At 54.5% G+C, this 26494-nt stretch overlaps 1 protein-coding gene across 1 annotated transcript; it reads right to left on the bottom strand.

Annotated features, from left to right (window-relative positions):
* Positions 1-422: 422 nt before the first annotated feature.
* Positions 423-22289, bottom strand: Wnt4 (wingless-type MMTV integration site family, member 4). Its single transcript, NM_009523.2, has 5 exons — positions 22168-22289; positions 10575-10810; positions 4352-4483; positions 4122-4264; positions 423-3612 (listed from the first exon to the last, which is right to left on the bottom strand). Exons 1-5 carry the CDS (start codon positions 22242-22244, stop codon positions 3145-3147), a joined length of 1056 nt encoding a protein of 351 aa, NP_033549.1. The 5' UTR covers positions 22245-22289; the 3' UTR covers positions 423-3144.
* Between the last annotated feature and the right edge of the window lie 4205 nt (positions 22290-26494).

Genomic DNA, 26494 nt, shown 5'->3' with positions numbered 1-26494 from the left:
TTTCAGACAACGTTGGGTAGGTCCTGATAGGCCGCAGTCCAGTTCTTTAGAGGCAGAAGGGCAGGGGCGGGATGTTCCCATACTCAGAATTTGCTCTATAAATACTTACTTAGCAAATACTACCTGCTTTACCCATGTGCTTCTCGAAGCATCCCTCTTCTCCCTATTCTCTCTCTCTCTTTTTTTTTTTTTGGTTTTTCGAGACAGAGTTTCTCTGTGTAGCCTTGGCTGTCCTGGAACTCACTCTGTAGACCAGGCTGGCCTCAAACTCAGAAATCCACCTGCCTCTGCCTCCCTAGTGCTGGGATTAAAGGCGTGCGCCACCACTGCTGGGCTAAAGGAAATGAGTATTCTTTTTTTTTTTTTTTTGGTCCCTATTCTCTTAAAAAAAAAAAAAAGAAAGTCACAGCTACAAATTGGCAGATAGAGAAATAACCATTTTTATCGTGCATCTCAGACTATGCCGTGGGGATGTCACAATGCCAAGGAGCCTCATATAAAAACTGGAGGACGGGGTGGGGCAGCACGGTAGAGTAGCAGCATCCGGAGCTGGCTTTTCCAGCCCTGGCCTTGGAGGAAGGAATGCCACTTTTGCCTTGTGACAACAACAGTAGAGAGTGGTTCAGGTAGGAAGTGGACCTTCTGGACAGCTTCCTGGGTCCTGTGGGACCCAAATATGCTGAGCTACGTCACGCCTTTGCCAGCTCTTTATATTTGAGACAGTTTGGAGCTGGACAAGTCCAGTGAAGCTCCCCCCCCCCCTCCCACGTCCCCCACCATGGCTGTGAATTTCTTTGGCCTGGGCAGTGGTTCTAGCCTGTGGTCTGATTCACCTAGTCACAGCCTGCAGGACTCTGAGAGGATCAGCACAGGGGAGCTAGGGACCCGCCTTCTTGGTATAGTGTCCACAAAATGACAAGCAGTCTCGACCCCACTGGATGTGGAACTTGGCTCAGCATTCTCTGAAGGGGTGGCCCCATGCTTCCTTAGTTTGGGCCTGGCTCTGTGTATGTGTGTGTGTGTGTGGGGTCCTCACATCTTCCCTGGTGCTGAACTAAGTCTACCAGAGGATCAGTGGGCCCAGCCGGGCAGCTGTGGGGACCCTTGGTCAGCTCAGCTTTCATCCACATCAGAGACGGCCTGCCCAAGATTATCCTTGCATTTGAATGTGGTTCCAGCATCTCACTTGGTTTTGGCTGCCTCTTCAGATGGACAATGAGCAGAGAGCTTGGATGGGGGCCAAGGGTGTTGACCCTCTTCGTCAGGGAGCCAACGCCAGAAAGGCACAAACCACAGGCCCAGAGGAGAGTTTGTGCAGGCCTGCGCCCCGTATTCAGAATCCTGGATTTGGCGTTTGCACCACCCAATAGCAAAGAGCTTGGGATTGCAGAGTTCCCAAGGGGATCTCAGAGTGGAAGCATCGAACCTGGAGTCCTGGACATGGGAGCCACTTGGACATCAGGCTGGAAAGTTCCTCTGAGGCTTGGTCATCCAGCCGAGAGGCAGTTGATTCTTTGTGTGTCCTGTTCACAGAGCATTTGGTAGGTTCTTGACAGTCTGGCTGGTGTTCTGGGCCAGGCACCAGGTATGGTATGTCCCTTGGGGAACCTTTTGTCCTTACTGTACTCGAGGCCTTGGGGACCCAGGGTCCTGGAGATGGAGGTACCTTGGATTCTGAGACCTAATTAGTCAGCCCTCCAGCTGTCCCCCTCTCCACTCAGCCTCTTAGCCCTTTGCAGCCCTGTGGGCTCCAACCCAGCCTGTGGTCTCTGGCTCCTACTGCCTTGTCTCCCTGTGCCTTTAGTTATAGCCAGAGTTCCTAGCCCACTGCTCAGGCCCAGGGAGGAGCCCGGCTCTGCCTCTGCCAAGGTCTTGTGAGGCTGACAGGCATCATTACCTGCTGCAAAGAGTGGGTGGGCATCCATGTTTGTTCCCAGGACAGATGTCATCATCCAGGGAGATACCCTAGGACAGGGGCTGATGGGGCATTGTGTTTGCTCACTAGGTTTTGTTAAGTGAGGGAGATATCACAGGGTGGGATCTCTTTGCACAGCCCTTTCCTGTCTCTGCAACATTTCCATTCTCAGCTTCACAGAGGACAAAACTGCGAGGGTGACTCATAACAGGGGGCGGGTGTGCGACTTGCCAGGCCCAAGCTAGGACCTAATCCAGGATGACAGCCTAACCCTGCCTAGGAGAGTCTGGGAATAGGGGAGGTTTCCCCTCTCATGGAGGAGTTTGAGGTGGAGGTGGGCTGGCCTCACGTGGACATCCTTGTCTTTTTTTTTTTTTTTTTTTTTTTTTTGGTTTTTCGAGACAGGGTTTCTCTGTATAGTCCTGGCTGTCCTGGAACTCACTTTGTAGACCAGGCTGGCCTCGAACTCAGAAATCCACCTGCCTCTGCCTCCTGAGTGCTGGGATTAAAGGCATGCACCACCACGCCTGGCTGGGCATCCTTGTCTTAACTCACGGTTGCTTGCCTGGAATCTAGCTGCTCGCATGAGGGCCGAGAGCCCTTAGCCTTTAACCTGATATCTGTCCGTTCCCTTTCTAGGGACCCTCAGAGCCAGAGTTACTGGCGGTCCCCAAGTATATGTGTGGTGGAGAGGTGTCAGCTCCTTTCCTGCAGGTGATATAAATTCCACCAAGATGGAACCTGCCATCCCTGCCATTGGGCCATCTGTTTCCCTGGACGGTGGGGTCTACAGCCGCTCCTTAGTACCTACTTTTTTAGTCTACCTGTAGAAAACTGGACACTTGACAAGACTGAGTAGTCAACAGTGGTCAATGTGGACAGCCAGAGGCATAAACAAAGTCCCTTTGGTCAGAGGCAGCCACACACAAAGGCTCAGGCTCGGGGAGGCCCTGGTTGGTGCCCTTGGGGGTTGCCTGCCTATTTTTTTCTTTCTTTCTTTCTTTCTTTCTTTCTTTCTTTCTTTCTTTCTTTCTTTCTTTCTTTCTTTCTTTCTTTCTTTCTTTCTTTCTTTCTTTTTTTTTTTTTTTGGCAATAAATAACTTGAGGACCCAAAAACCAAACCAAAACAAAAAATACAACCAGTATCTTTTGGGGTAGGTGGTGGGAGACTGTTTAAGTTATTGGCCTTCCCTGGGCCACGCAGGTGGTCCTGGGCACAGACGGCATGGTCACCGGCACGTGTGCATCTCCACGAGCCGCTGGCACTGCCGGCACTTGACGAAGCAGCACCAGTGGAACCTGCAGCCACAGCGCTCGGCCAGCTCCACTTGCGCTGTGTGGAAGCCGCGGCCACAGCACAGTAGCTCGCAGCCGTCAATGGCTTTAGATGTCTTGTTGCACGTGCGGCCCCTCGTGCCTAGCACGCCACTGCGGATGTCCTGCTCACAGAAGTCCGGGCTAGGCTCCAGGTATACCAGGTCCTCATCTGTATGTGGCTTGAACTGTGCATTCCGAGGCACCAGCGCCCGGGAGGAGCCTACGCGTCGTGGCTCCACCTCCGTGGCACCGTCAAACTTCTCCTTTAGCGCGTGGCCAACCTGGCGGAAGGGCGGTACAGCACGCCAGCACGTCTTTACCTCGCAGGAGCCCGACACCCCGTGACACTTGCACTCCACCCGCATGTGTGTCAAGATGGCCTGTCCGGGAAGAGGAGGGAGAGGGGTGGTCAGGGAGAGTGGAGGAGGGGGGAGGGTCCCCTGGGGCTCAACAGGTGGCCAGGAGGACAGATGCATAATCAAGGGGTTCACTGTCATGCCTGCTTTGTATAAACATCTACTGGATCCTACGCTGAGCTGGCAAGCAGTGTTGGGGACAAGGTGCTGTCCTGTACTTGGGGGCACTTGGAGTTGCTGGCAGACACAGTGAAGGGCAGTGTTGTAGGAAGCATTTGAGTGAGTGACAGGTGACCCAAGGAATACAGTGCTGTGCTGAATCTCCACAGGGACCCTGGGTGTAGATATCAGGAAGGCAGATGGGATCGCAAGTTAAGCACATGATATCTGGGTGGACTGGACTGGATCTGCTCCCCCTGGCCCCCCACTACCAACCCCTGGCCTACAGAGGTGCCCGATGAGAAGACGAACTTCCACGGGGACTCTGCCCGTGCAGCCCTGCCCCAGTGTCGATGGGGTTGGTACCACTCTACCTTCCTGCCAGCCTCGTTGTTGTGAAGATTCATGAGTGCCCGGCTGGAGGAGGCCCCCTTGCTCCTCTCCCGGACGTCCACAAAGGACTGTGAGAAGGCTACGCCATAGGCGATGTTGTCCGAGCATCCTGACCACTGGAAGCCTGGGGTGTGGAGGGCAGAAAGAGTTCTGGGGTGAGTTTGGGCCTGGGGCTAGGCCCCTGTCCTTCCCTTTGGACAGATATGCTTACCCTGTGGGCTGACCCCGTGCACTGTCCGGTCACAGCCACACTTCTCCAGTTCTCCACTGCTGCATGCCCTTGTCACTGCAAAGGCCACACCTGCTGAAGAGATGGCGTATACAAAGGCCGCCTCCCGGGTCCCTGTGGGAGGCAGAGGGAGGAAAGGGCTAGGTCCTGGGGCACCCACCACATCTGTATTTTCCTTGCAGAACAGGAGAGGCATATGAGGCCTGCTGAATGCTGGGCACCAAGGAGGGACAAGCCTGCCTGCCGAGCACACAGTAGGTCCTGGTTCTGATCACACCAGTAGCTGAACCTCCTCCCCACGTGAGGACCAGCGCGTCCTCCCAACATCCTGGTGAGGCAAGAGCTATGGTCACCCCCATTTTACAGAGCCTTGGCAGCTTGTCCCGCAGCACGTGGCTGAGCCAGCAGACAGCCTGGCTTCAGGGTCTGATCGCTCAGCTCCTGAAGAATGCCATTCCCACTGCCTCCTCCAGAAGGCAAGGGATCCTCATGTCATTTTGTGACAATCTGGGGAGTTGAGGGGGCTGCAGCGGCTGTGAAGGGGTGCAGTCACACTGCCACCCCAGCTCTGCTCCTTTGTTGAACAGTTCCCTGGGCTCTAAGTTCTCCCTTGTGACCCTGCTCTTCCTCAGGCTGGCCCTGCAGCTCACAATGTCTCCTGCTTCCTTGAGACTTGAAAACAAGCCATAGCATTGGCAGCTCCTAGCATCGAGCCCCTCCTGCTGACTGGGGGGAAGGAGGGTATTGCCCACAAGCCCGCCCCAGTCCCCGTGATCAGGTGATAGAGACAGGGGTCTGTAGCACAGGTCTGCCCGCCTCTCTGTAGTGTTTGCATCTTCTGCCCATCGCTGCTAAGCAATTCTATTTTGGTGACAGCCCTCCTCCCCTGCCTGAATGGATGTTTTTATCCTCCTAGGAACTGTGCCTTGGGGGTAGCTGTTGTGGAGTCTCTTTCTTGGGGGTGAGCTGGGGCAGTGTGTGAGCAGAGCATCCACTGGGCTGGGTGTGTTACCAGACAGTGGGCCTTGCTCTCTATCCAGGACCCTGTGAGGGCCTCTGTGTGCTGTGGCTGGCCTTCTGTCTTTAGATGCAGGGTCTGTGTCCACAAGAGTGGTGGGGGCAGGCTTTGGCCCCCTGGTTGGCAATTACCTCTGCAACACCCAGGCCTGTGCTCCCAGCTGCCCTAGGGAGCAGTCACCACGGTCAGATGAGAACGGTCACCTCCACTGTGCTGCTCTGTGGACAGAGGCAGCCTAGCCTGGGCGCTGGAGTTGGAGGCAGCTCAGCCCCCAACACGCAGGACACCCTGTTCTCGGTGCAGTTCTTTCTTAGGCAGGGAGTGCCACCCACGGTCCTTTCCACTGCCCACTTGCTGCTTGGCCATTTTGGGCCTGCACTGAGGGGCTTGGCTGGAGCAAGGGAGTCTGGGATGGAATCTTCTCCAAGCTAATTGAGGTTAATAGCAGGCTCATGTTGGTTGGTTTTATGCTGTGGCCGCCCAAAGAGACAACTTCAGTTTCTGGTATTTCTGGTATTTCCAGGCCTGAACCAGCACAAATCGTTGCCCCAAAGACCAAGGGGGAAGGGCAGTCCCAGGAGATGGGGCTGATGGGACTGGTGGGTGGCCTTAGCCCTCTGCCCTAGGAGGTCCCTTTTGCTTCTTTAACTGCCCAGGCAGTCTCTGCCCAACCCTGGCTCTTGTTCACCTCTGCCCCCTTGTGCCAGTGGTTCTTAAGGGGTCCCAGTCCTGCCATGGGGTTGCTCGGAAGAGCACTGTCTCATTTGAGTGAGGTCACCATAATCATTTTCTGAGTGACTGGATGAAGGAAGTAGCTCTCCAAGACCTTATTAACCATAGCTGCAGCTCAGGAAGCCTACTATGTGCAGGTGTTGTCTGAGCACTTAGCACATTAGCTGAGGTATAAGCTTGTCATGACAGGAATAGAAGTGAATCGCTGAGCGGTGAGGTAACCCGCCCAATGTTTCCCAGCTAGGATTTGGGACAGCCAGAATTCGAACTCAGTCTTTTCTCACTGACTCTGGGCTCTAGCCACTCAGCTTCAGTAGTGTGGCCCTGGTGGCTTCCCTGGGACCCAGGCTGGAGCCTTGTTCTCTGGAAGAGGGCCCAATGGGACCTGATTTCCCCAGAGGCTGTTTAATGGCAGAAGGACATTATGGTGGGACTGGGAGTACCATGGTGGGGTGTCTTGGGGAGGTGATAGATACTTTACCCCGCAGGAGGGAGGCAGAACTCACAAGTGCCCAACATGCAGCTTTCTTCCCTTTCCACCCCTCCAGCCTCCTTTCTCACACTTGTAACCCCCTTCTTCTGGTTTTCTTCCCAGAGTACCCCAAGGCTTGGCTGCACAGGTCTGAGTCCTATGTGTCCTGTAGGTTTGCCTGCAGTGCTGTCTTTTCTAAGGGGCTAAGAGATGCCCAGAGCTGGGAGTTCGAGGAAGTGACCCCATAGGTGGACCCCCTGAGGACCACAATGCACAGGGCGTCTTTCTGTGGGTTGATCTCTTCCGGACTCACACAGTCTCAAGTTGCTCTCCTGAGAACACAAGTCTTGCCTGGGCTCTTCAGTAGCAAATGGCAAAATGGGGACGGGAGGGGAGCCTGTCTGACTCAAGGCCCAGGAGCACGTCATGGGGACATCTCTCCAGATGGTGGGAGGGAAGCCAATCCAGCGGAAAGGAGCTGGAACTGGGAGAGAACTGGCCGAAGTTGAGCTGGGTTGGCGAGGAGGCCCTGGGCGTGGTGACCTTTGGGCACCAGGTGGGTGTCCCGATAGAGGCCAGGGGAATGGGCATGGCTCCATCATTGCCCTGTGCATTCTCCAGGAACCCAGCAGGTGGGCCCTGGGTTTGTCCCCACTTTCTAGGAAGGACACTGAGTTATAGAGAGGGCACAGTCCTTGCCCAACTTCTCACCGCTGGCAGGGACAGGATCTGGGTCATCACCGCCCTTGGCTCCCTCAGACGTCTCAGTTGTAAGTTGGGAATGACATAAATTCAAAGCTGCTGTAAGGATGATCTGGGCTTAGATAGCACAGGATAGGCCAACACTCCCTTCTTCACTGGCTACAGTCTGCACCCAAACGGGGAATCTTTTCTGTTCTGTCCCCTTGTATGCCTGAAGTCACCGTCCCAACCAGGTAACTCATGCGTGTAGACATCTGCTGAGTCTGCCTCCTGAGAGCTGGGGGCAAGAGGTCTGCTAGATTAATAGTCAGTGCTGAGAAGATGCTAGCTAGCCCTCTGTGAAGCTGGCTTATTCCCAGGTCAGGTCAGGGTGTATAGAAAGGACTGACAAGTCCTAGACAAGTCACTGAATGTTGGCAACAGTCCTGAGAGTTATGAATGGGACAGGTAAGGACCCAGAGGAATGAAGTCTCCTGTTGCATTTGCCTATCTCTGCTGTCCTTCAACTCCTGGCCCTCCAGAGACAAGCCTGTGCTTGAGTCCTTTCCCCCACCCTGGCTTAGTGGAGACTGTGACCAGGTAAGAATGTTCTAAGAGGAACTTTACTAGTGAAGAAAACCAAGTATGAAATGGTGTAAGGTGTACGTGCATGCGTGCCTCTGTGTGTGTGTGAGCTTAGGGGTGTGTGTGTGTGTGTGTGTGTGTGTGTGTGTGTGTGTGAGCTTAGATGTATCCCCCAAATATGGCTGCTGCCTGCCTCTTGTGACTGACCCGGTCTTAAGGCCCTTAAGGCCTTGACTTAGCTCTAAAGGAACAGGGATGCTTGACCAGGTCACTCAAACATTAGTCTAGAACAGATTCCACTTGGTCTTATGTCGTCGTCCCCCCCCCCGGGGGGTGACAGAGCTAGTCCCTTCTTTGGCTTCTGCTCACAGGCAAGAAAAGCAAAGGATTCCCCAGGTCTGTCCTGGCTTCTGGCTGCCACTCACCAGTCATGTCTCCTTTCCCTTGTCCTTTCAAGTCCTTGCCCTGATCTGCTATCCATCCCTAGTTGACACTCACTGGTTGTCCTCCATGCCAGGTTTGGAGGTATCCCAGGAGACAGGTACTTGAGCTATCACTGTTGTCTGGGGATGCAGTGGTGGGAAAGTGGGGGATGGGCGGGGAGCTGCCACACTTCAGTGTGGAGGTATAAAGAAGTAGTGTGATGTATATCTGGATACATAGTTGCAAGCAATACATAGTTAAAATGTCCAGTGACCCTAAAATGAGTATCTAGGAATCACACCCTGCAACTTTTTAAAAAATATGGATTTATATGAAAAAAATATACCCCCTGTAAAGAATATAGGGACCTGTAAGTCACCCCAGCATTTGGGAGGCAGAGGCAGAAAGATTGCCAAGTTTATGGCTAGCCTGGGCTACAATAACAAGCTCAAGGCCAGCCTGCCTGTGTTACACAGTAAGAGAATATCTTCAAAGGAAGGACACCACAAAGGCATAGATCCCGGAGGGAAGGGAGGGCCTGGGGCAGAAAGAAGGAAACTCTGGGTGGGGGCTGCTTAGACGGGGTTGGCTGTTGGGGAAGACATAGCATGTGCAAAGGGACAGGGGTGTGATACTGACACACAGTCCGGTATGGGAAGCCTTGTTGATCTATCTGCCAGGCCCTTGGGAGCAGTGGTTCTCAACCTGTGGGTCATGACCCTTTGGGGTTGAATGACCCTTTCACAGGGGTTCCATATCAGATGTCCTGCATATCAGATATTTACATTACAATTCCTAACAGTGGCAAAATTGCAATTATAGGAAGCAATAACAAAATAATTTTATGGTTGGGGGTCACTACAACACAACTGTATTAAAGGGTTGCAGCATTGGGAAGGCGGAGGATCCCTACTCTAGAGGATACGTGGGACACCCACTGTGTGACACCCACTGTGTGAGAGGGGACTTCCTGGGAACAATATCTCTAGGGAGGATGGCTCTGGATCTCACCAGTACAGCTCTGGGCCCTGAGCACCAGCAGAGACTTCACCACCGGGCTGCTCGTTGAATATCTGTCTCTTTCTCAGAACAGAACAGTTCAGCAATGCCAAGTGTGCTCATGCCTGCTGGCCCCTGCCAGCTCCCAGGAGAATGGCTTCCAAATTTCAATGACAGTTGGTTTCCAACAGCATCCAAATGGTCTACCACAAGCCTAGGAGCCAGGGATGTCCAGACCCACAGGTGCCAAGACAAAGGTTGGCTCAAGCAAGCCCTTCCTGCAGCTTGAGTGAGTCAGAGAGCCCCGTCAACTTGGTGTCTCAGATGTGCCAGCTTCTTGCTCAGGAGGTAGAGAAGCAGCTAGCTGGCTTTCAGCATTCCCTGCATGGCAGGAACCTTCCAGTTCCATAGAACCTTCCAGTTCCATAGAACCTCGGCTCACCTGCATTTGGCTCTCATGTCATCGGTCTCAGCCGGGACTTCAAAAGCCTTGCAGAAACCTTTCTATAGTACCTAGTATTGGCAAGGTGAGAGCTCCAACTTTCTGTTCTGTTGCTCCTGTATTTATTGGGAGTGACAGTGTCGTCCCTGCCGGGCGCACATTCAGATCCTGCCACTCTCTAGTCCTGTGACCCTAGGCAAATGACATAACAGCTTCGGGCCTCCAATTCCTCACTTGTTACGTAGAAGCCTGATGCCAAGGGACGATGAGTTAGTGTTGTGTTTCTTACAGTCCTTAAAATAGTGCCTGGCCCACAGTCAATGCTGCAGGTGTGTGGGCTGCTTCCATTGTGCTGCAGTGGACTGTCTGGTCCCAAATAGACTGTGTGTTCCAGAGGACAAGAGCTGGCCACACAAGGTGTTCTGCAGACCTGTCACATGCACAAATGTCACATGCACAGGACCCAAGGCTAGATGCAAAGGTGAGCAGAGTACCCCAGGTTGAAGCCTGACTCTGCTCATCCTTTGAGGAACCTGGGACTGTCTCTTCTCTGAGCCCCAGTTTCTCCCTCTGGAAAATCAAGACCACTCCATCTTATATTCCTGGACCAGCTGCATTCAAGAGTGCTTTGTGATCACAGACCATTGTCTGACCTCCTCCTGCCCTCTACCTAGTGTGCTTAATTGTGCTGCCTCTGCTCCTGAAACATCTTCCATGTGCCTGGCCCTAGAAATATCATTTTCCCAGACACCCAGGGCCGCATACAGACCCTAGATGCCCAGAGTTACACACAGACCCCAGACACCCAGAGTTACACACAGATAGCCCATGTCCCTAGACCAACCCTCCTCACCTTGTGTCACCACCTTCCCAAAGACAGGGAGGGAGTCCAGTGTGGAACAGTTCCAGCGCCGGTTCCGGAACTGGTATTGGCACTCCTCGATGGCCAGCTGGGCACCACGGCGCACTGAGTCCATCACCTCAAGGTTCCGTTTGCACATCTGCACCTGCCTCTGGATCAGGCCTTTGAGTTTCTCGCACGTCTCCTCTTCGGAGATGCTGCCCACCGATGACAGCTTGGCCAGGTACCTGGGGGGCAGTGGTTGGATGTGATACACAGCTGCCCTGATGCCTGCTTTTCTCCTCCCACACCCAGGGTTCAGGGTGCTGCCTCATCCCTGGTCTTGTGTATAAGACTCATAGCTGATGAGAGGCAGAACTTTTGTTTTATTTGACTTTATAACCCTTTGCTAGATTCTGTGTGACTTAGAGATTGACAGTTTGGGCAAAGCAGCTGGGAACTGGGTTCACTCCAACAAAGCCTGCTGGGTGAGGGGCAGGCTGGGCCTCTCTGCCCCTGGAGATCATCTGTGTGGTTATTGAGAACACAGGTGCCTGGGTTTCACCTCAGATATGGTCAGTATGCCCTGTGCTTTGGCTCTATCTTGAGATGCAGCAGAGAGGCCACTAGCCTAGAGAATAATCTTGAAAAGGTATCTGTGATGTTTTCTACCAATTTCTAGAAGGCTCAGGCTAGGACATCCCTATCCACACAGTGGTCTTGGTGCCCAGAGAAGAGTCCTCTCCCCAAGCTCCCCGGCTGTAAAGTTGAGCCTAGCTTTCCTTAGCCATACTGGAGTCATGGCTTTTATCCCCAACGGCTGTTGTGATGACTGAACTTGGCAAGGTGTGCTAATGCACCTAGCCTGGCTGGGTAACATCGTAGGAGCTGTCCCTGGCAGCACCAATGGGCCAAAGGAGATGGGTAGTCCCAGAGCCAGACAGATCATCCTACCATGGCATCAATTCCTGGTCTCCCAGGACCCCTTCCAGCCCCCACTGCCTCTCTGTCAGGTCTGGCTTTTTGCAGGGGTTCTGGGAATCAAATTCAGGTTCTTATACTTTGCAACGTGCACTTTGCAGACAGAGCCATGTCTCTAGGCTCTGGGGTATGCATTCCCAGGCTAGCAGCACTGGCCAATCTGTGTAGGAACCTAGTTTTTTAGAATGGGGAAAGGTATGTTAATGGTCGGGAGAAGGGACCATCTGGAAATGGCAACCCTGGCTTCAGCCCTGCCTGCGTGTTCCTTGCTTCCTTTGCCACTTGAAGGGGGTAGGGGGGTCTCCTGCAGAACCACAGCCACAAAGTCACTTGTGGCCTGCAGGGGGCGCCAAGAGCTCAGCTACTGGCGGTGGGCCAGGACACTGTTCAGTGGCCACTGTGTCCTTCCTTGAAGGGTCAAGAAGTTGAACCTACCATTGGATATTTTGCTGTCTCCACTCAGGCTAGGGCTCACAGAAAAGGGTAGGACTCCCAATCCCTCTGAGACACAGGGGCATATATCTTGCCTAACCATGTTTAGACCTCTTTTCCTCCTTGTAAGCTAAGCAGGTCAGATATGGCTGGATTGGGCCTCTGTCAGCCTCCATTGAAGGGGGCATTCAGGGGCTGAAGTCTCCAGACAGAAGGAGCAGGTGGGGAGGTCTGGCCAATCCATTAGTCCATTGTGACACGTGGCAAGTCCCCTTCTACTTGGAGCTGGCTCTAGGCACAGTGAGTTAGCTCATGAGTCTTTGCAGCCTTTCCTACTATCAGAGTTCAAATTCTCCTTCTACTGGCAGAAGAGGGAGGGCCTGTTGGTCCCATGCCACCAGAAGAGAGAGATGGACTCGAGGAACTGAGCATTCCTCCCTCAGGCTCTGAATGTAACAGGGAGATCGGCCGGAACGACGGTGGCAGAGACACTGCCCGCCTGCCACAGCCGTGAGTCAACAGGACGGCATCCAGGAAGATGACGAGAAACTGCTTGTCACAGCACCCGTGCCTACCTCTCAGGCCTGCCTTTACTGGACGCAGCAGCTGCCCCTCCCATGTATGGGAGGCCTGGCCATCTCTGCTCCTGCTCTCTGAGACCCTAGGGGTTTGCCTGGCGGGTGCCAGAGCTGGCATAGGCTGGAGAGGGTTGGCAGCCCAGCCCTCAGTGGCCGTAGCCTGTTCTCATGCCACTTGCTTATCCTGGAGCCTGGCGTGTACCTGACCTCATTTCACAGATGAACAAAGCAAACCAAGCGCCCCCCCCCCCAGGCAAAACAACTTGTAAGTCCCAAAGCTATCTAGCAGCAAACAGTTCTTGGCTCTCAACTCCCCCCCCCCCCCCGTCTCTCTCTGGCTGGGGACTTGCCCCTTCACTGGACTCTGTCAGGCTGCGTCCCTTCAGGCCCCACACAGGGCATGGCACACAGAAGTTATTCAGGAATATTTGCAGTTCGATTAGGGGCTGATGGTGCAGAGGTCCTGATGTTTTCCCACCCCTATGGCAGAAGAGCAGAGATAAGAGAGGAAGATGGGGGTGGCTGGTCTCTGTGGTCCCTCCCACTGTTCTACGGTGGATCAACCTTTCCCCCAGAGACACGTGTGCCATTCACTGACCCGGGAGCTGGGTCGGGCTCAAATATCCACTGCACAGCCGTTTCTGGGAGAGCCCGAGCCAGGGCCTGATGGGTGTCGGCTGCCCCTGGGCTGGCTGTCTGAGGCTGACCATCCTTGCTTTCAGGGCCTGCCACGCTGCTCCTGTTTAGGCTCCTTCCTGCTATTGCCGAATACAGGTTTAGCAATTTGTCACCTGCTGCCCTGGCCACCCAGGACTCTGGCCATAGCCAGGCCGTTGATCAGGTTACCCCACCAGCCCAGGCTGCCCCTGCTACAGCCGCTGGCCAGCTTGTGCCCAGTTTCTAGAATGGGGCCTGTGGGTCCTGCAAGCTCCTCCCAGGAGGCCCTCCCCTCTGTGCCTTGAGCCTGCTAGGAGGCCGGAGGGCCCTGGCCCTGCCAGGGAGATCAGATCCTCTCAGCCACCTGCTGTTTTCATTAGAAACTAAAATTAGCTGGGCTTGTCCCAAGCTTTTCCAGGTTTGCTTGCCTTTTTAAACAAAATATACAAAATTGGAGAGGCTAATCCACACCTCCGTGGCTCCGCCCCGGTGTTCCCCTGGACTCCAGAGGAGAGGGGCTGGGTGAGAGAGGCCATGGTGGGGAGCCAAGCGGGTCAGTGGCACTGATCCTGGCCCTACTGCGTCCAGGTGGGGGCTGGGACACCAGCCCAGGCCTCTCTGCCCCCTCCCTTTGGCCTCCCTGCCTGCCCAGGCCACATTTAGAGACTCCTCAGGAGTAATTGTGCCCTCCGTACCAGAGAGGAAGGAGGCCAAGTTGGCAGAAGGGGGCACCCAAAGGAAACTGCGTAAGCCAACGCAGCCTTCAGCTAGTGAATCAGGGAGATAGAAGCGAGGGGCCACAGACTCCATCTTGGGCAGCGTTCTTAGGAAGCAGGGAGGGATGTGTGGCTCCCAAGGACCCTTGCTACACAACCAACCATTCAAACTGTCCACTATTTCTTTAAGCAGTTTGAGTGGTTGCTGTACTGAACACCACAGTGGCCTATCCTGGAGACCTTTGTCCCTCCTCTGGGCAGGCAGTATGGTCTGGGGGCAAGCGACCTGGGTTAGTCTCCTATCTCTGTGTCACTCAAAACAAATTAATGAACATCTTGGAAACTTGGCCTCAATGTGCTCATCTGTAAAATGGGGAGAGCAGTTGTTCTTACTGTAGGAGGTAGTCTCTCTTCTACAACCCTCTTTACCCTCTTTGCTCTGCACCTTCTGTTGTCCCCTGCAGCTGAACCTTGCGGGACTCTGTCCCTGTCTTTGTTTGGACCTTCTCTGTCCTCACAGAGCCAGGTCCTGGTCTTGTTCTGGGAGTGGTGGGTCACTTTGGTATGATTTTTTGTTTGTTTGTTTGTTTGTTTTGTTTTTTCGAGACAGGGTTTCTCTGTGTAGCCCTGGCTGTCCTGGAACTCACTTTGTAGATCAGGCTGGCCTCGAACTCAGAAATCCGCCTGCCTCTGCCTCCCGAGTACTGGGATTAAAGGCATGCGCCACCATGCCTGGCAATGATTTAAACTGTAGATTTCAGATAGATCTTCCAGGTGCTTCAGAGAAGTAGTTCCCTAGTGCTTCTAGTCACGTGTTTGACCCTTCCAGGTCGGGGTGAAGGGCGTTGAGGAGAGACCAGCTCCTCAAGGAGACTAGGAGCTGGGGACTCGCATCTAGTTTAAGCTCAAGTGTGCCAAGGGAACATAGAGACTGTGTGGAGAAGGAGATGACTTGAAGTACAATGCCTCCCATACCTGTCACCTGCATCATCACATAGCCAAGTCACCACAGAGCTGGGCATCCTCTTCCCTTATCTCTCCTCTCTAGGAAGAAGGCATTATGGCTCCGAGGCCAGTCACTGGGGGGTGAGGACTTGAGAATGGGGCATTCTGGCTTCCGGGCCTGGTGGGCAGGCTGCGTAGGCTCCAAAGATGGCCCCGGGGCTTGGAGGGCAGGACCCCTCAATGTCAACGGATCTGAGCGAGGTGGCTGGATTCTTCTCTGGATGGTTTCTTCCAGACTTGTTAGTACTGCTGGGGTATTGGACAACTATTGCGAGTGAAGGAGGTTAGGGTAATACATGTCCCCATGGCTCTGATGTGCAGTGTTGTCTGTGTCGGTGTCCTCTGGAGCCATTGGAGTCACCAGAAGGAGGTACCACCAATGGAGAGCAGTCAGTGGGGAAGGGCTGGGCACTGGAGACACTCTGTGTTCTGGGGATGCTGGGGGCTACCTCTGTCGTGCCTCCTTCCCAGCCTGATAGGACTCTGAATGCCAAGGCCAACCATCCTAGGCCCCATGTTTGTTTAGTCGGCTGCAGAGAGATGCTGGTCTCTTCTGGGGCTCACTTTCTCTGTTTCTTAGGATCCCTGACTCCTCCTACCCCCGGTCCCCAGAAGACTCAGTATTCAGTCCTTCCTTCTTTTGTGACTATCTGTTGTCTGTCTGTCTCACACTCTAGGGGACTGAAACTAGGCCCCCGTACATGCTAGACAAGCATTCTACCACTATGTTCTCTGTCCCTCCTCCCCCTTTAAAGACAGTGCCATGTAGCCCAGACTGGCCTTGAACTCACTATGTAGCTGAGGCTAGCCTTGAACTCTCGAGGTCCCTCCTTCTAATTAAGTGGCTCGGTTTCTTGTTCCCTTGCTTTCCATTTTCCATTTTCCAAAGAGGAGCAAGTAGCTGCCTCAGAGCCAAGAAGACGAGGACTGGAACCTGGATGGCCCCATACTGTGCCAGGATGTAAAATGTTGTCTTCTTTCCCTGAGTCAGGTGTCTTGCTGGAGTGAGTGGGTGTCAACTTTAAGGTGCCTCCTGACCTCACCTTGCCTCTAATTTGACAGCAGAGACCCTCCCAGGTCTCCTCTCTAGATCCTGTGCCCCACCTTTCCGTTCATCAGCCACGGGGCAAGGTTTGAGAAGAAGACAAGAGACTTGGGCTGGAAATCCAGCTTTGCTATGTATCTGCTATGGGGCTCTGAGTCCAGCATGGACAGCGTTGATGTCAGTAGGTGCCAGACATGTTAAGGGGCAAGCCCACTACTCCCTTGTATGGTAGGTAGCTCAGGGTCCCTGAGACCTTCCCCAACAGTGAGTGATTCATCCTTAAAGCTGGGGATGCCAGGGCAGGGAGGCACCATGACTCAGGAGGGAGTGTTCTGCTATCTCTAGTTTTGGGAGAGAAACTCCTGGGATTCGCATTCTGGGATTATAGGCTGCTGCCGGGAATAGAGTCCCTGCAGGTCAGAGGCTCCTCTCTGTGGTATCAACAATCCCCTGCAGAGAGCAGGCCCCTCCAAGGTTGCCTGTGAGCTGTCCGGGGTGGGAGGATGGTTCCTCCCGTCTTTCCTCCCCACTCCCTTGCTCTCTGTGAAGACCAAGTCCCTTCCAGGAGCTGTAGGGGTTCTGAACTTGGAGGGGGGAACCTCTAAAACATAGTTTGGTTTCCAGTTTGCCAGAAAAATGGGGGAGGCAGAGAGGGGCTGCAAGGAGAAAGGGGACTGGCGGGGTCACAGCAGGGAGTGAGTTTCCCCTCGGGCTGGCTGAATCACTGAAGACGCAGCTTGGGACTCAGAGATAAAACCTGGCAGCTCTTGTGGAAATCTGGGAAGCAACTGTAGGTCGCGGCTCAGCTCCGCCTCCCAGCTGCGTGCAGAACAAACCAGGAGCACCTCTTGCAGGCTAGCTGGGAGCAGAGGGGTGACTGGAGGAGCCAAAGGCGGGTGCTATCACCTTTGCCAGCAGCAAGTTCCCCCCCCCCAACCCCCGCCCCGCCATCAATCTTTGCCTGGTTGGTTCAGCTTGAGACATTTCTCCCCCAGGAAGGCAGGAGAGCCAGAGGCTTGGTGCAGAGGCTCAGCTTCCCGAGCGAGCAAGCGAGCGCACCCACAGGGCCCTGGTTGGGCGAGTTTCAACAGGTTTGGGGAGCACTGTCTTGTCAGATACTTGCTGAGTTGCTCAATGGCTAATCCAAGGGTGGAGGGAAGAAAGTCAAACCATAGCAGACAGCTGGGTCCCGGCTGCTGCCTGAGCAAACCCCTCAGGCAGAGCCTGGTCCTGCCCCCCCCCCATGAGGAGGGGTGGGAAAGATTAAGGCTGGCTGGGAGGCTTTACTCAAGCTAGTGAGGGAGGACCCGGATTGCAGATCTGTCCTGCTGCAAAGCTTTCAGTATCATGGGAGCTTTAGGAAAGCGGAGGCGACCTTCCCGCTCCAGGCCTCTGACCCTCAGTGACTGAGCCCCCCTCTTTCACTGATCTATGGGTGACCCCATAAACTGGGACAGGAATGTGCCATGCACTAGAGGGACACTCAGAGGTATGTACCACAGCCTTGCCCCCCTCCCCCAACCTCGCAAGCATTAGAAACTATATAACCACGTCATATGTAGTAGAAGGTGGTTACAATCACATAGATTGGACCTTGAGACTTGGAGTTGGTTCAGGCCCTGCTTCCTCCAGACCTCTGCTCTGGGAGGGGAGGGAAGAAGTTAAGATAGTATGTGTAAAATGCCTGGAGCACCGGTCCACCAGGTGTGCCTGGGGGACTTGGGACTTGGGGCGACATCAGCTGGAAAGGGGTGAAATGTGTGCTCTTGGTTTCTAGTGGATAAAGGCCTCATATCCTGTTAAATACTCCCGGGTGTTGAGGAGAGACCTATCGAAACATGTCCACAATACCAAGGTGGCAAGGGGTCCCAGCATAAACTGTAAAATGCTTAGTGCACATTAGTGGCTGTGACTCACTACCCAGCATCGTGGGAGAGGCTCCAAGGACATGAGCCTTTACTATTTAAAGAGGGAGGGGACCAATGAAGCAATCCTGGGGGGGACAGGCCACTTCTTTACCTATGGGGCTAGCCCTACCCATGCCTGAACTGGAGAGTCATGCCTCACTCTGCACATAGCCTGGGGAGTCATACATCCCCACTGGGCAAATAGGCATGTGTAAGCTTGGCTCAAGGATGCCAAGTACCTGTGGGGACTTGGAGCCAGTAAGGTACTTGACACCTCCCTTTATTCCCCTAGTGACACCGAAGTGTGTTTCCGATAACAACCCTCTGGCCAGCAGGATGCCTGCAAGCCAAGCATTGGATCTGCAGGCTCTGGTAGACTACTGAAGAACAGGCAGGGGATAGCCTGGACTTCTCTCTATGTAAAACTATATCTGGACATCACTGTTTGGGACAGTAATAGACTACCCCAAGTACCTATTCTTTCTGTCATCCCTATAGACAAAAAGACACAGCTCTGCCGCTCAGTGGCTGTGGAGCCAGCCTCTGGCAGCTGCCGGGGCTCCTATCTCTACCAGCATGCCTGACCTTGTGCCTCCTTGCCTGTCTCATGCATGGGCTTACTGCTCCAGAATATCAATGTGAGCCATCTGTGCCCCCAGGCACCACTTTACAGATGAGAGTCGAGGCTAGCCCAAAGTCCCTCAGCTGGGTGGGCTATCTGTCCTTGATCCCTCTGAGCCCAACAGGGGTTTCTTATTTACTCAGTGAGGTTCTGTTAAGATCCACCCTGCTCAGTGTATCATCTGCTCCTGAAACCTCAGCTTTCCTGTCTTCAATTCTTTCTCAATCTTCCATTTGGGGTTCAAAACAAGCTACTGAGGTGAATACCCCAGAGGAAGGACGTAGCCCACTCCAGGTCACACAGCATGTAGAACTGTGACCCGAGCCCATGTGACCCTGACCCCCTGGTGTAGATTTGGTCCTGGGGCATGACTTAGACAGAGCTAAGTGGCAAGGGTCCCTTGAGCGCAAGCGCAGGCGGTCTACCATGGATGGTGTATGTATTCCCCTATTCCTCCTGCGGCAGCAGCGGTGGCTGCGCGAGCTGCCACCTTTGTCTGTGTACTACACACCAGCCCACTCCACAGCCTGCAGCTTCTCTGGGCTTGCCAAGCCTCAGGCTGCAAAACTTTCCTAGCTCCTGGCTCTGTCTTGCCCAGAGCTTGTAGGTAGAGGCACACCTGGCTCCCCGCCCCCCCCTACCCCCAGGCTGGTGTTGAGACATCAGACAGCCCAGATTCTGCAACCAGCTATCAACCCACCCTGGACAAGAAGCTACCTCTAGATCTATCCAGGCCTCACTCCTCGGCATAGGCTACCAGCTTTCCTCTTGGAGCCAGGCCTGAGGCTTGGCTTATCCCTTTTGTACATCTATCTATCTATCTATCTATCTATCTATCTATCTATCTATCTATCTATCTATCTATCTATCTATCTATGTATCTATCTCTGTTTGTTTATTTATGTTTCTCTGTGCAGCCATCTCTGTTCTGGGACTTGCTCTATAGACCAGGCTGTTCTTGAACTCACAGAGATCTGCCTGCCTCTACCTTCAGAGTGCTGGGATTAAAGATATGTGCCACCACTGCCCGGCCTTTTTATATTATTTATTTATTTATTTGGGTGTGTGTGAGCGTGCACGTGTGTGGGGGTCAGAGGACAACTTTCAGGAGTTGGTTCTTTCCTTCTACCATGTGGGTCCCAGGGATGGAACTCAGGTTGTCAGGCTTGGCAGCAAGCCATCTCAAATGGCCCTTGGCTCACCCTTGAAAAGACACGGTGCCACCAGCATGCCTGAACAAACAGCTGCCGACCCAAAGCTGTTGCTCCGGGAGGCTGACTTGGGTCAGATAGCCCTGCCATTTACTGGCTAAGTAGCTCTGGGTTACCTCTGTGGCCCTCAGTCTTCCCATCTATAAAATGGGTTCCAATGCAGTGAGAGCTCAGATAGTGCAGTGGGTGATGAACATTAAGTTATCATTCTCTAACCTCCAGGTTGAGGAGTTCCACTCGGCCGAGGAGCAGGCACACGGCCTTATCCATTCCAGCTGTGGCTTCTCAGACCCAAGCTGCTGGGAGCCTAGGCTGTGGCACCTGTTTCCCTAGGGGCTGGTCCAGTTTCAGGCTACAGATGGACATGTTTAGAAGTACAAGGTTTGTGTGTGTGCGCGTGCCTGGGGTCTCTTCCCGTTTGGAGCCTCTCTAGTTCCATAGGGTCCTGGGAAGCCCCTTCCTCCTGTCTCTGTGAGCTGGCTTAGAGCCCTGGTGGAACAGGAGTGAACTGAGTTGTCTAGAGGCAGGTTGCATGGCAACAGGAACCATCCCAGTTGCAGAGAACAGGTTTGCCAACCTCCCCAAGCCCAGGCCCCCCCCCCTTACCCACCCCCCACGGTGCAGGCACAAGGCTCAAGAACCGAGCTCTGGAATTCCCCTTGCTTTGCAAGACCTGAAGCTGGGGCTGCCTCCCTAGCTGGGACTGGGGCGTGGTGGACATGGCTGGAGGCGGGTGGCAATTCTACCTGGGTGTACTGGGTCAACTTCAGGACAGCCTCAGGCATGAAGTAGATTATCCTTGTCTGGAAACAGAAGCATCTGAGTTCCGTCTTCAGTTTGGTAAGTAGCTCCCTTCCCTGGGCCTTAGTTTTCCTCATCTATAAAGGGAGCTAAAGAGCCAGGAGCGTCGGAGGGCCTTTCTGTGGCAGCTGTCTCCGTGTTTGCTGCAGGCCTGGCTCACACACTTCTCACTGTTTCCTTGGCTTTTTTTTTTTTTTTTTTTTTTTTGTACTGCTTGGTGCTGGGCAGGTCAGCTGAACTTCTAGTTTCCCCTGATGCTCAGACCTCTAAACCTATCTATTTAAGAGGCAACTCCAGAGACCCCAGACTCCTTCAAGTGCAAAGTGCTTTCTCAGGTCTGCAACCCAGGTCTCACTGGGGGAGGGAGCATTCTGCAAGAAGTGGGGGGCGGGAGGGGAGGGGACGGTGGCTGTGCCCTGGTTTCTGTCCACTCTGCCACTGCCCCTGAAGTGTTAATCAAATTAAGAATCCAGGAAAAACAATGCAGCCACTTTGGGCCTCAGAGGAATTGCGAGCTCTCGGAACAGCTGGGAGAATTCCACATCACCTCAGTCTCCCAAGCTCTGGGTGGCTCTGACCCCAACGAACACACTCCTTTCCAGTCTCCAGGGCCCTGGCTGGCCACAATGACCTCATAGCAACAGCCATTGGACACTCAGGGCAATTTCATGGGAGATATTTGTTCTTTGGTCTTGATGCAGAGAGAATTTTTCCTTTCCCACTGTCTCCATGGAAACCCCAGCTACACTGTTGGCTATCCCCCCTTCCCACCTCATGCTTTTCAGATCAATACAGGAGCTTGGCTCCCCACTGGCTGCCCACAGTGGAAGGCTGCAGAGCTCTGGGCAGGAGAAGTTGGGGCCAGGGTTAAGCCTGGGCCATAGGAAGTGCCACTGAGGAGGGATGAAGGAGTCTAAAAGCTGGTTCCTTGTTCTCTTAGTCACTAGCTCTTTAGCTCGCCTTCCCAGGGATCCTCCCGAGCGCAGACCCAGTCAGGGAGAGACACACAGGTCACCAGTGGTTACCACCCCCTTCCTTCTTAGGCAAGACCCTTAGAGGTGGATGGGGGTTGTCGCCTTCTTTATTAAAGGTTGGGAGAAGTTTCTTCCTGCCTCAGGGAACAGCGAGGAGCAGCCAGAGCCAGCCTGCGGGCTCTCAGAGGCTCGGCGCCCCGGTCCTGGACTTCTATGTTTGGCTCCCGCCCCCCAAGCAGAAACAGGTCTCTGCACGCCTCCAGCTCAGCCCGCAGCGCGGCGCGGCGCAGCGCAGCGCGAGGAGCTCGCGCCCAGACTCCTCGCGGTTAACCTGCTATTATGCTCGGGACGCTTTCCCTCGGAGACCTGTCAGCCCGCCGGTTTGCGCCTCGCTCCGTTCCCGGGCCACCGCCCCGCGCTCGCACCCCCGCGCGCCCTCGAGCACCCAAAGGAGCCTCCCGGTGCAGACGCACTGCCAGCCCTGCTACCCCGAGCCGGACTGGGGCAGCAGGGGTCCCGGGACCTCCAGAGGGAAGACCGGACAGTGGTGGTGGCCGGCAGGAGGAACCGGCGGGAGCGCGATCCTCGGGTCCCACGGCTGAGACACCTGCCGGGAGCCCCCTGCGCCTGTGGCCCCGGGACCCGCCCCGCCCGCCCGGTCCCCGGCCCGACTTACAGCCAATTGCTCGCGGCGGCCGAGAACACGGCGAAGACGAGGAGTCGCAGGGACCGCAGGCACGAACGGGGGCTCATGGTGCCGTGCGCGCCCAGCCCGGGGCAGCGGCCGCAAGGCTCCCGTCGGGGCGGCAGGTGGGCGCCGCGCGGACGGGCTGGGGCGCCGGGCCGGGGCGCGCGGCGGGGCTCAGCCTCCGAGCAGCCGGCCGCGCCGCCCGCTGCTGCGCCCGCTGCCCGGCGGACCCGACTGTCAGCGCCGCCCCAGAGCCGGGATGCGGCGGTGGCGGCGGAGGCGGGCGGGCGGCCGGCGGGGCGGGCCGGGGGCGGGCCGAGGATGGGGTTACCTGGGCGGGTCCAGCGGCGTGGGACAACCCCCCCCCCACGGGGGCGGTCCTGAGCCCGCGGGACTGGGCTTCTCCTGGGGGGCCTCCCCGGCCCGGCGCCCGGACGCGCTCGGAGCCTCAGCCCCGCTGCTGCAGGCACGCTTGGCCGCACGCCGCCCAGTTGGGCCGAGCTAGAGGCGCGGCGACCCAGCTGCTGGGTCCCCGCCCGGGGCCTTAGGGACGAGCGGGCACAGCTCCCCCAGCCCGCCGCTGCGGGCACTGCAGCGCCGCCCTGGCCGCGCCCCGCGGCCCCCCGCCGGCGCCTGGGAGCCGGGATCCCCGGCCGACCCCGGCGGAGCCACCGGAGCGAGAGCGGCTGCTACTCGCGCGCACCCAGTCGCTCGCGCTCAGGGCGCACCAGGCTGGGGTGCCGCCCGGCTGTCCCCACCGGACCCCTCCCCGCCCTCAGGCCCCCGCGTTCTGTGGTCCGGCCCCTCCCTAGCACTCACCTCCCTCCAGCCTTCCCGGAGCTGGACAGGGGCCTCTCTACTTCGGGCAGCTTGGGACAGTGGCCTGAGACTCCGGGAATCCGAAACCTCGCTTCTGGATCGCCCTGAGTTCTGGCGCGCTCCAGGCAGCGAGGTTTTGAGCGAACCCCTTGCCTTTCTGTGTAGACCTTCTGCTTAGGAACTGGAAGGCTGTGGAGGCTTCCTTTTAGCACAGGAACCAATCTTTGCTGTCTGCTTGGGTTTCTGTTCGATTCTTTTATTACTTCTCCCACGTCAGGCAGATTCAACCCTTAGCTTGGTGTCTGGCACAGAGTGGGTGGGTGACACGTTTGTGGAGTGAATGAATGGAGTGGAGATATTGCTTAAAAACCCATGCCTGGCTGGTGCTGAAGCTCAATTCCGTGTTAATAGTTACTTGCCATGGCTGGGCCACACCCTCTCCAGGTCACTGATAGAGCCCAGACTCTGGCCCTGCCTGAGGCTACATCCCACTGAGCTAGAGGAACTCTGTCTAAACAGGACACGAAAGCCCAGAGACCCTACTCAATCTCACTAAAAGCAAGGGGGAGAGAAAATGACCTGGCCTCTGCCCTTCCAGAACCAACTGTTTTCTCTATGTGAGTTTGGCTGCCCACCCCCACCATGGCCACGTTTGACTCCAGTTGTCTGGGTTAACCCAGGAGAGACTTGATAAGCGTTTGGCATGGAGGCTGAGCAGAAGGTGGTAGGGATCCGTGGAGCCCCGGCAAAAGTGCAGATGTGAGTTCATGTACCACATGTCTAAATATTTGCAGGTGATAAATCAAGCTAACAAAACGAGGAATAAAATATGTCCTAGCCAGCTCTCAAAAAAACACGCTTTCATAATAACATGCAGAACTGCTCTGAGTGTGAGCTTCTCACACTGCCTGGGTCCCGCATATGCATGGTGCAGCAATGAAGTGCACAGAGAGTGACCCTGGTGCCTGGTCCTGACTCTCACCTTTTCCCACTTCTGCCTTTCTTGCCCTTTACAGATTATTTTGTGCACACATGCACACATCTCAGCTTGTATAGACAAACTTGGTCTCCCGTTCCCTCTCCACCCAAGCCCTCCACCCATTTGAAAGCTGTGCAGTCTTGGCCAGTCCTCTGCCTTAGGGCCATACACACCAGTGTGCAGCCACTCCAGTCTGATCAGCTTGGATCTGCAAGAGAGATGCACCTATCCTAGAAGTTAGCAAGAGTCACCTGGGCAAGGAAGTGTAGGGGCCTGGATCTCCAGAGTGAGACCCAGGGAGGGGACACAGGCTCCAGATGACCACATCTCTTTGGCCCCATGATCTTCTCTCTCTCTGTGTTTAGAGTCAGTGAGCTAGAGAAAGGCCAGACTGTGGGGTGTTCAGGGCAGGGCCACTCTTAGGTTTAAGCGTGGTACAGAATTACTAAGCTATTTTGAGCCACCATGTAGATCCAGTATAGTGAAGATAATAAATAATTTAAACAACAGTAGGCTATTAGTTTAGGGTGCCTATTATAGCCCCTTTCCAAATCGAGACATTTATGTTATATGGGCTTCTCTTACTGATGTTCTACAACTAATCTTGAAAAATATTGATGTTTATTTATTTCAGTTTTATTTTAAAATTATATACCTCTATATGGATATGTCCAAATAAGGTAGGTACCCAAAGGGACAAGAGACATCCTGCCTCCCTGGGACTGAGATTATAGGCAGTTGCAATCTGCCCACTTTTGGTGCTGGGAATTGAACTTAGGTTCTCTGCTAGAGTATTGTACAATCTTAATGGCTGAGCCATCTCTCTTACCCATTATTTATTTATTGGTGTGTGTGTGTGTGTGTGTGTGTGTGTGTGTGTGTGTGTGTGCGTGTGCGCATGTGTGCCACAGTGCACTCCTGTAGGTCAGAGGACAGCTTGTAACAGTCAGTTCTCTCTGTGTACCATTCTGTTCCGGGATCAAACTCAGGTTGCCAGGCTTGGCAGCAAGTGCCTTTGCCAATGAGCCGTCTTGTGGGCCTGCACATCATAACATTTAAAATTGGAGATAGGGGGACCCCAATCAGGTTTGCTGGGAGATCAGGCATAAACCAGGACAGAGCCAGGCAGACTTGTATTGTTCTGCGGTCTCTGCCTATGTTTTCTATCGAAGCCCTGCAATACAGATTCCAGAGTGACTACAGCTAATTCCCCCACTTTACAAAGGGGGAAGCAACACAGAGTGGTGACCCTGGGCAGTCAGGGATTTGGGTTTGAGCCTACTGGAGACTTCCAGTGACATTCCCTGACCCCCTCCTCCTCTTCCTGGGTGTTGGGCTAAGCATCCCACCCAGAGCAGTGGGGTAAGTGAAGCTAATGTGCTGGAAAGAGCTTCCCCAAGAGAGGAGGGTGCAGGGGCCAAAGCCCGGGAGGCTCGCCCTGATCTGTGATAAGGGAGGGGAGGGCCTCCCGTGAGTCAGTGGAAAGCTGACTGGGAAAATCTCTTTGAGGAAGTGTGCTCTCCTAACTTTCAAGATCTGCTCAACCGTGAAGATATAAACACAAACTAGTTAAAACGCTCAATGGCCACTTGCTCTTCAGTATCACAGGCAGCCATTGTCCCAAGGGCTTTGCCTCCACGAAGTTTTTGTTTGTTTAACAGTGGTACTGGGGAAGGAGCTCAGGGCCTCACACATTCTGGACAAGTGCTCTACCACTGAGCTACCCCTGCCCCCAGGCCTCAATAGCTCTTTGTGTATGTGTGTGCGTGCACATATATATGCACATGTGTGTGTACATATATGTGCACATGTGTGTGCACATGAGGAGAGCAGAGGAAGACTTAGAGTGTGCTCCCTCAGGAATGTCATCTATTTTATTTTTTGAGACAAGGGTATTTATTGTCTGGAAGCTTGTCAACGAGACTAGATTGCCAGGCTAATGAGCCCCAGGGAGCCCTCTGACTCTGCCTTCCCAGCGCTGGGATTTCAGTTGTGTGTCATATGCTTGGTTTTTAACCAAACCAAACCAAACCAAACCAAACCAAACCAAACCAAACCAAACCAGACCAGACCAGACCAGAGTTGTGGGCATGAACTCAGGTCCTCACACTGGCAAAGCAAGAACGTTACTGACTGAGACTGGCTGAGTTCTCACAATCAGAGGGGCCACGGCCAAGGGCTTATGCATCTGTTTGCTTGGCGGAGTTGCAGATCAAACCCAGGACCCTGCACACACCTGGAAAGTGTTCTACCCCTAAGCTGCAGCCCCAGCCCCAGCCCCAGCCCCAGCCCCAGCCCCAGCCCTGTACTGACTTTCATTCTAGGTCCAGCAGCTGGAGATGGATGCTGTTAGTTATATCTATAGCGGATGAAGCCCTGTTCTAGGTCTCTTTAAGACAGACCAACAGTCCAGGAACTATGACTTCCATTTCTGTTTGGATGCATGGGAAAAGCTTGGCTTGTCACATCTCATGGCCAGCAAGTGTGACAGACAGAGTTCAGAACAGCTTTGACGTC

Source organism: Mus musculus, chromosome 4, assembly GCF_000001635.26.
Source record: "Mus musculus strain C57BL/6J chromosome 4, GRCm38.p6 C57BL/6J".
Lineage (NCBI taxonomy): Eukaryota > Metazoa > Chordata > Mammalia > Rodentia > Muridae > Mus > Mus musculus.
The sequence above is the reverse complement of the archived record's forward strand: the minus strand, read 5'-3'. Positions and strand labels throughout refer to the sequence as shown.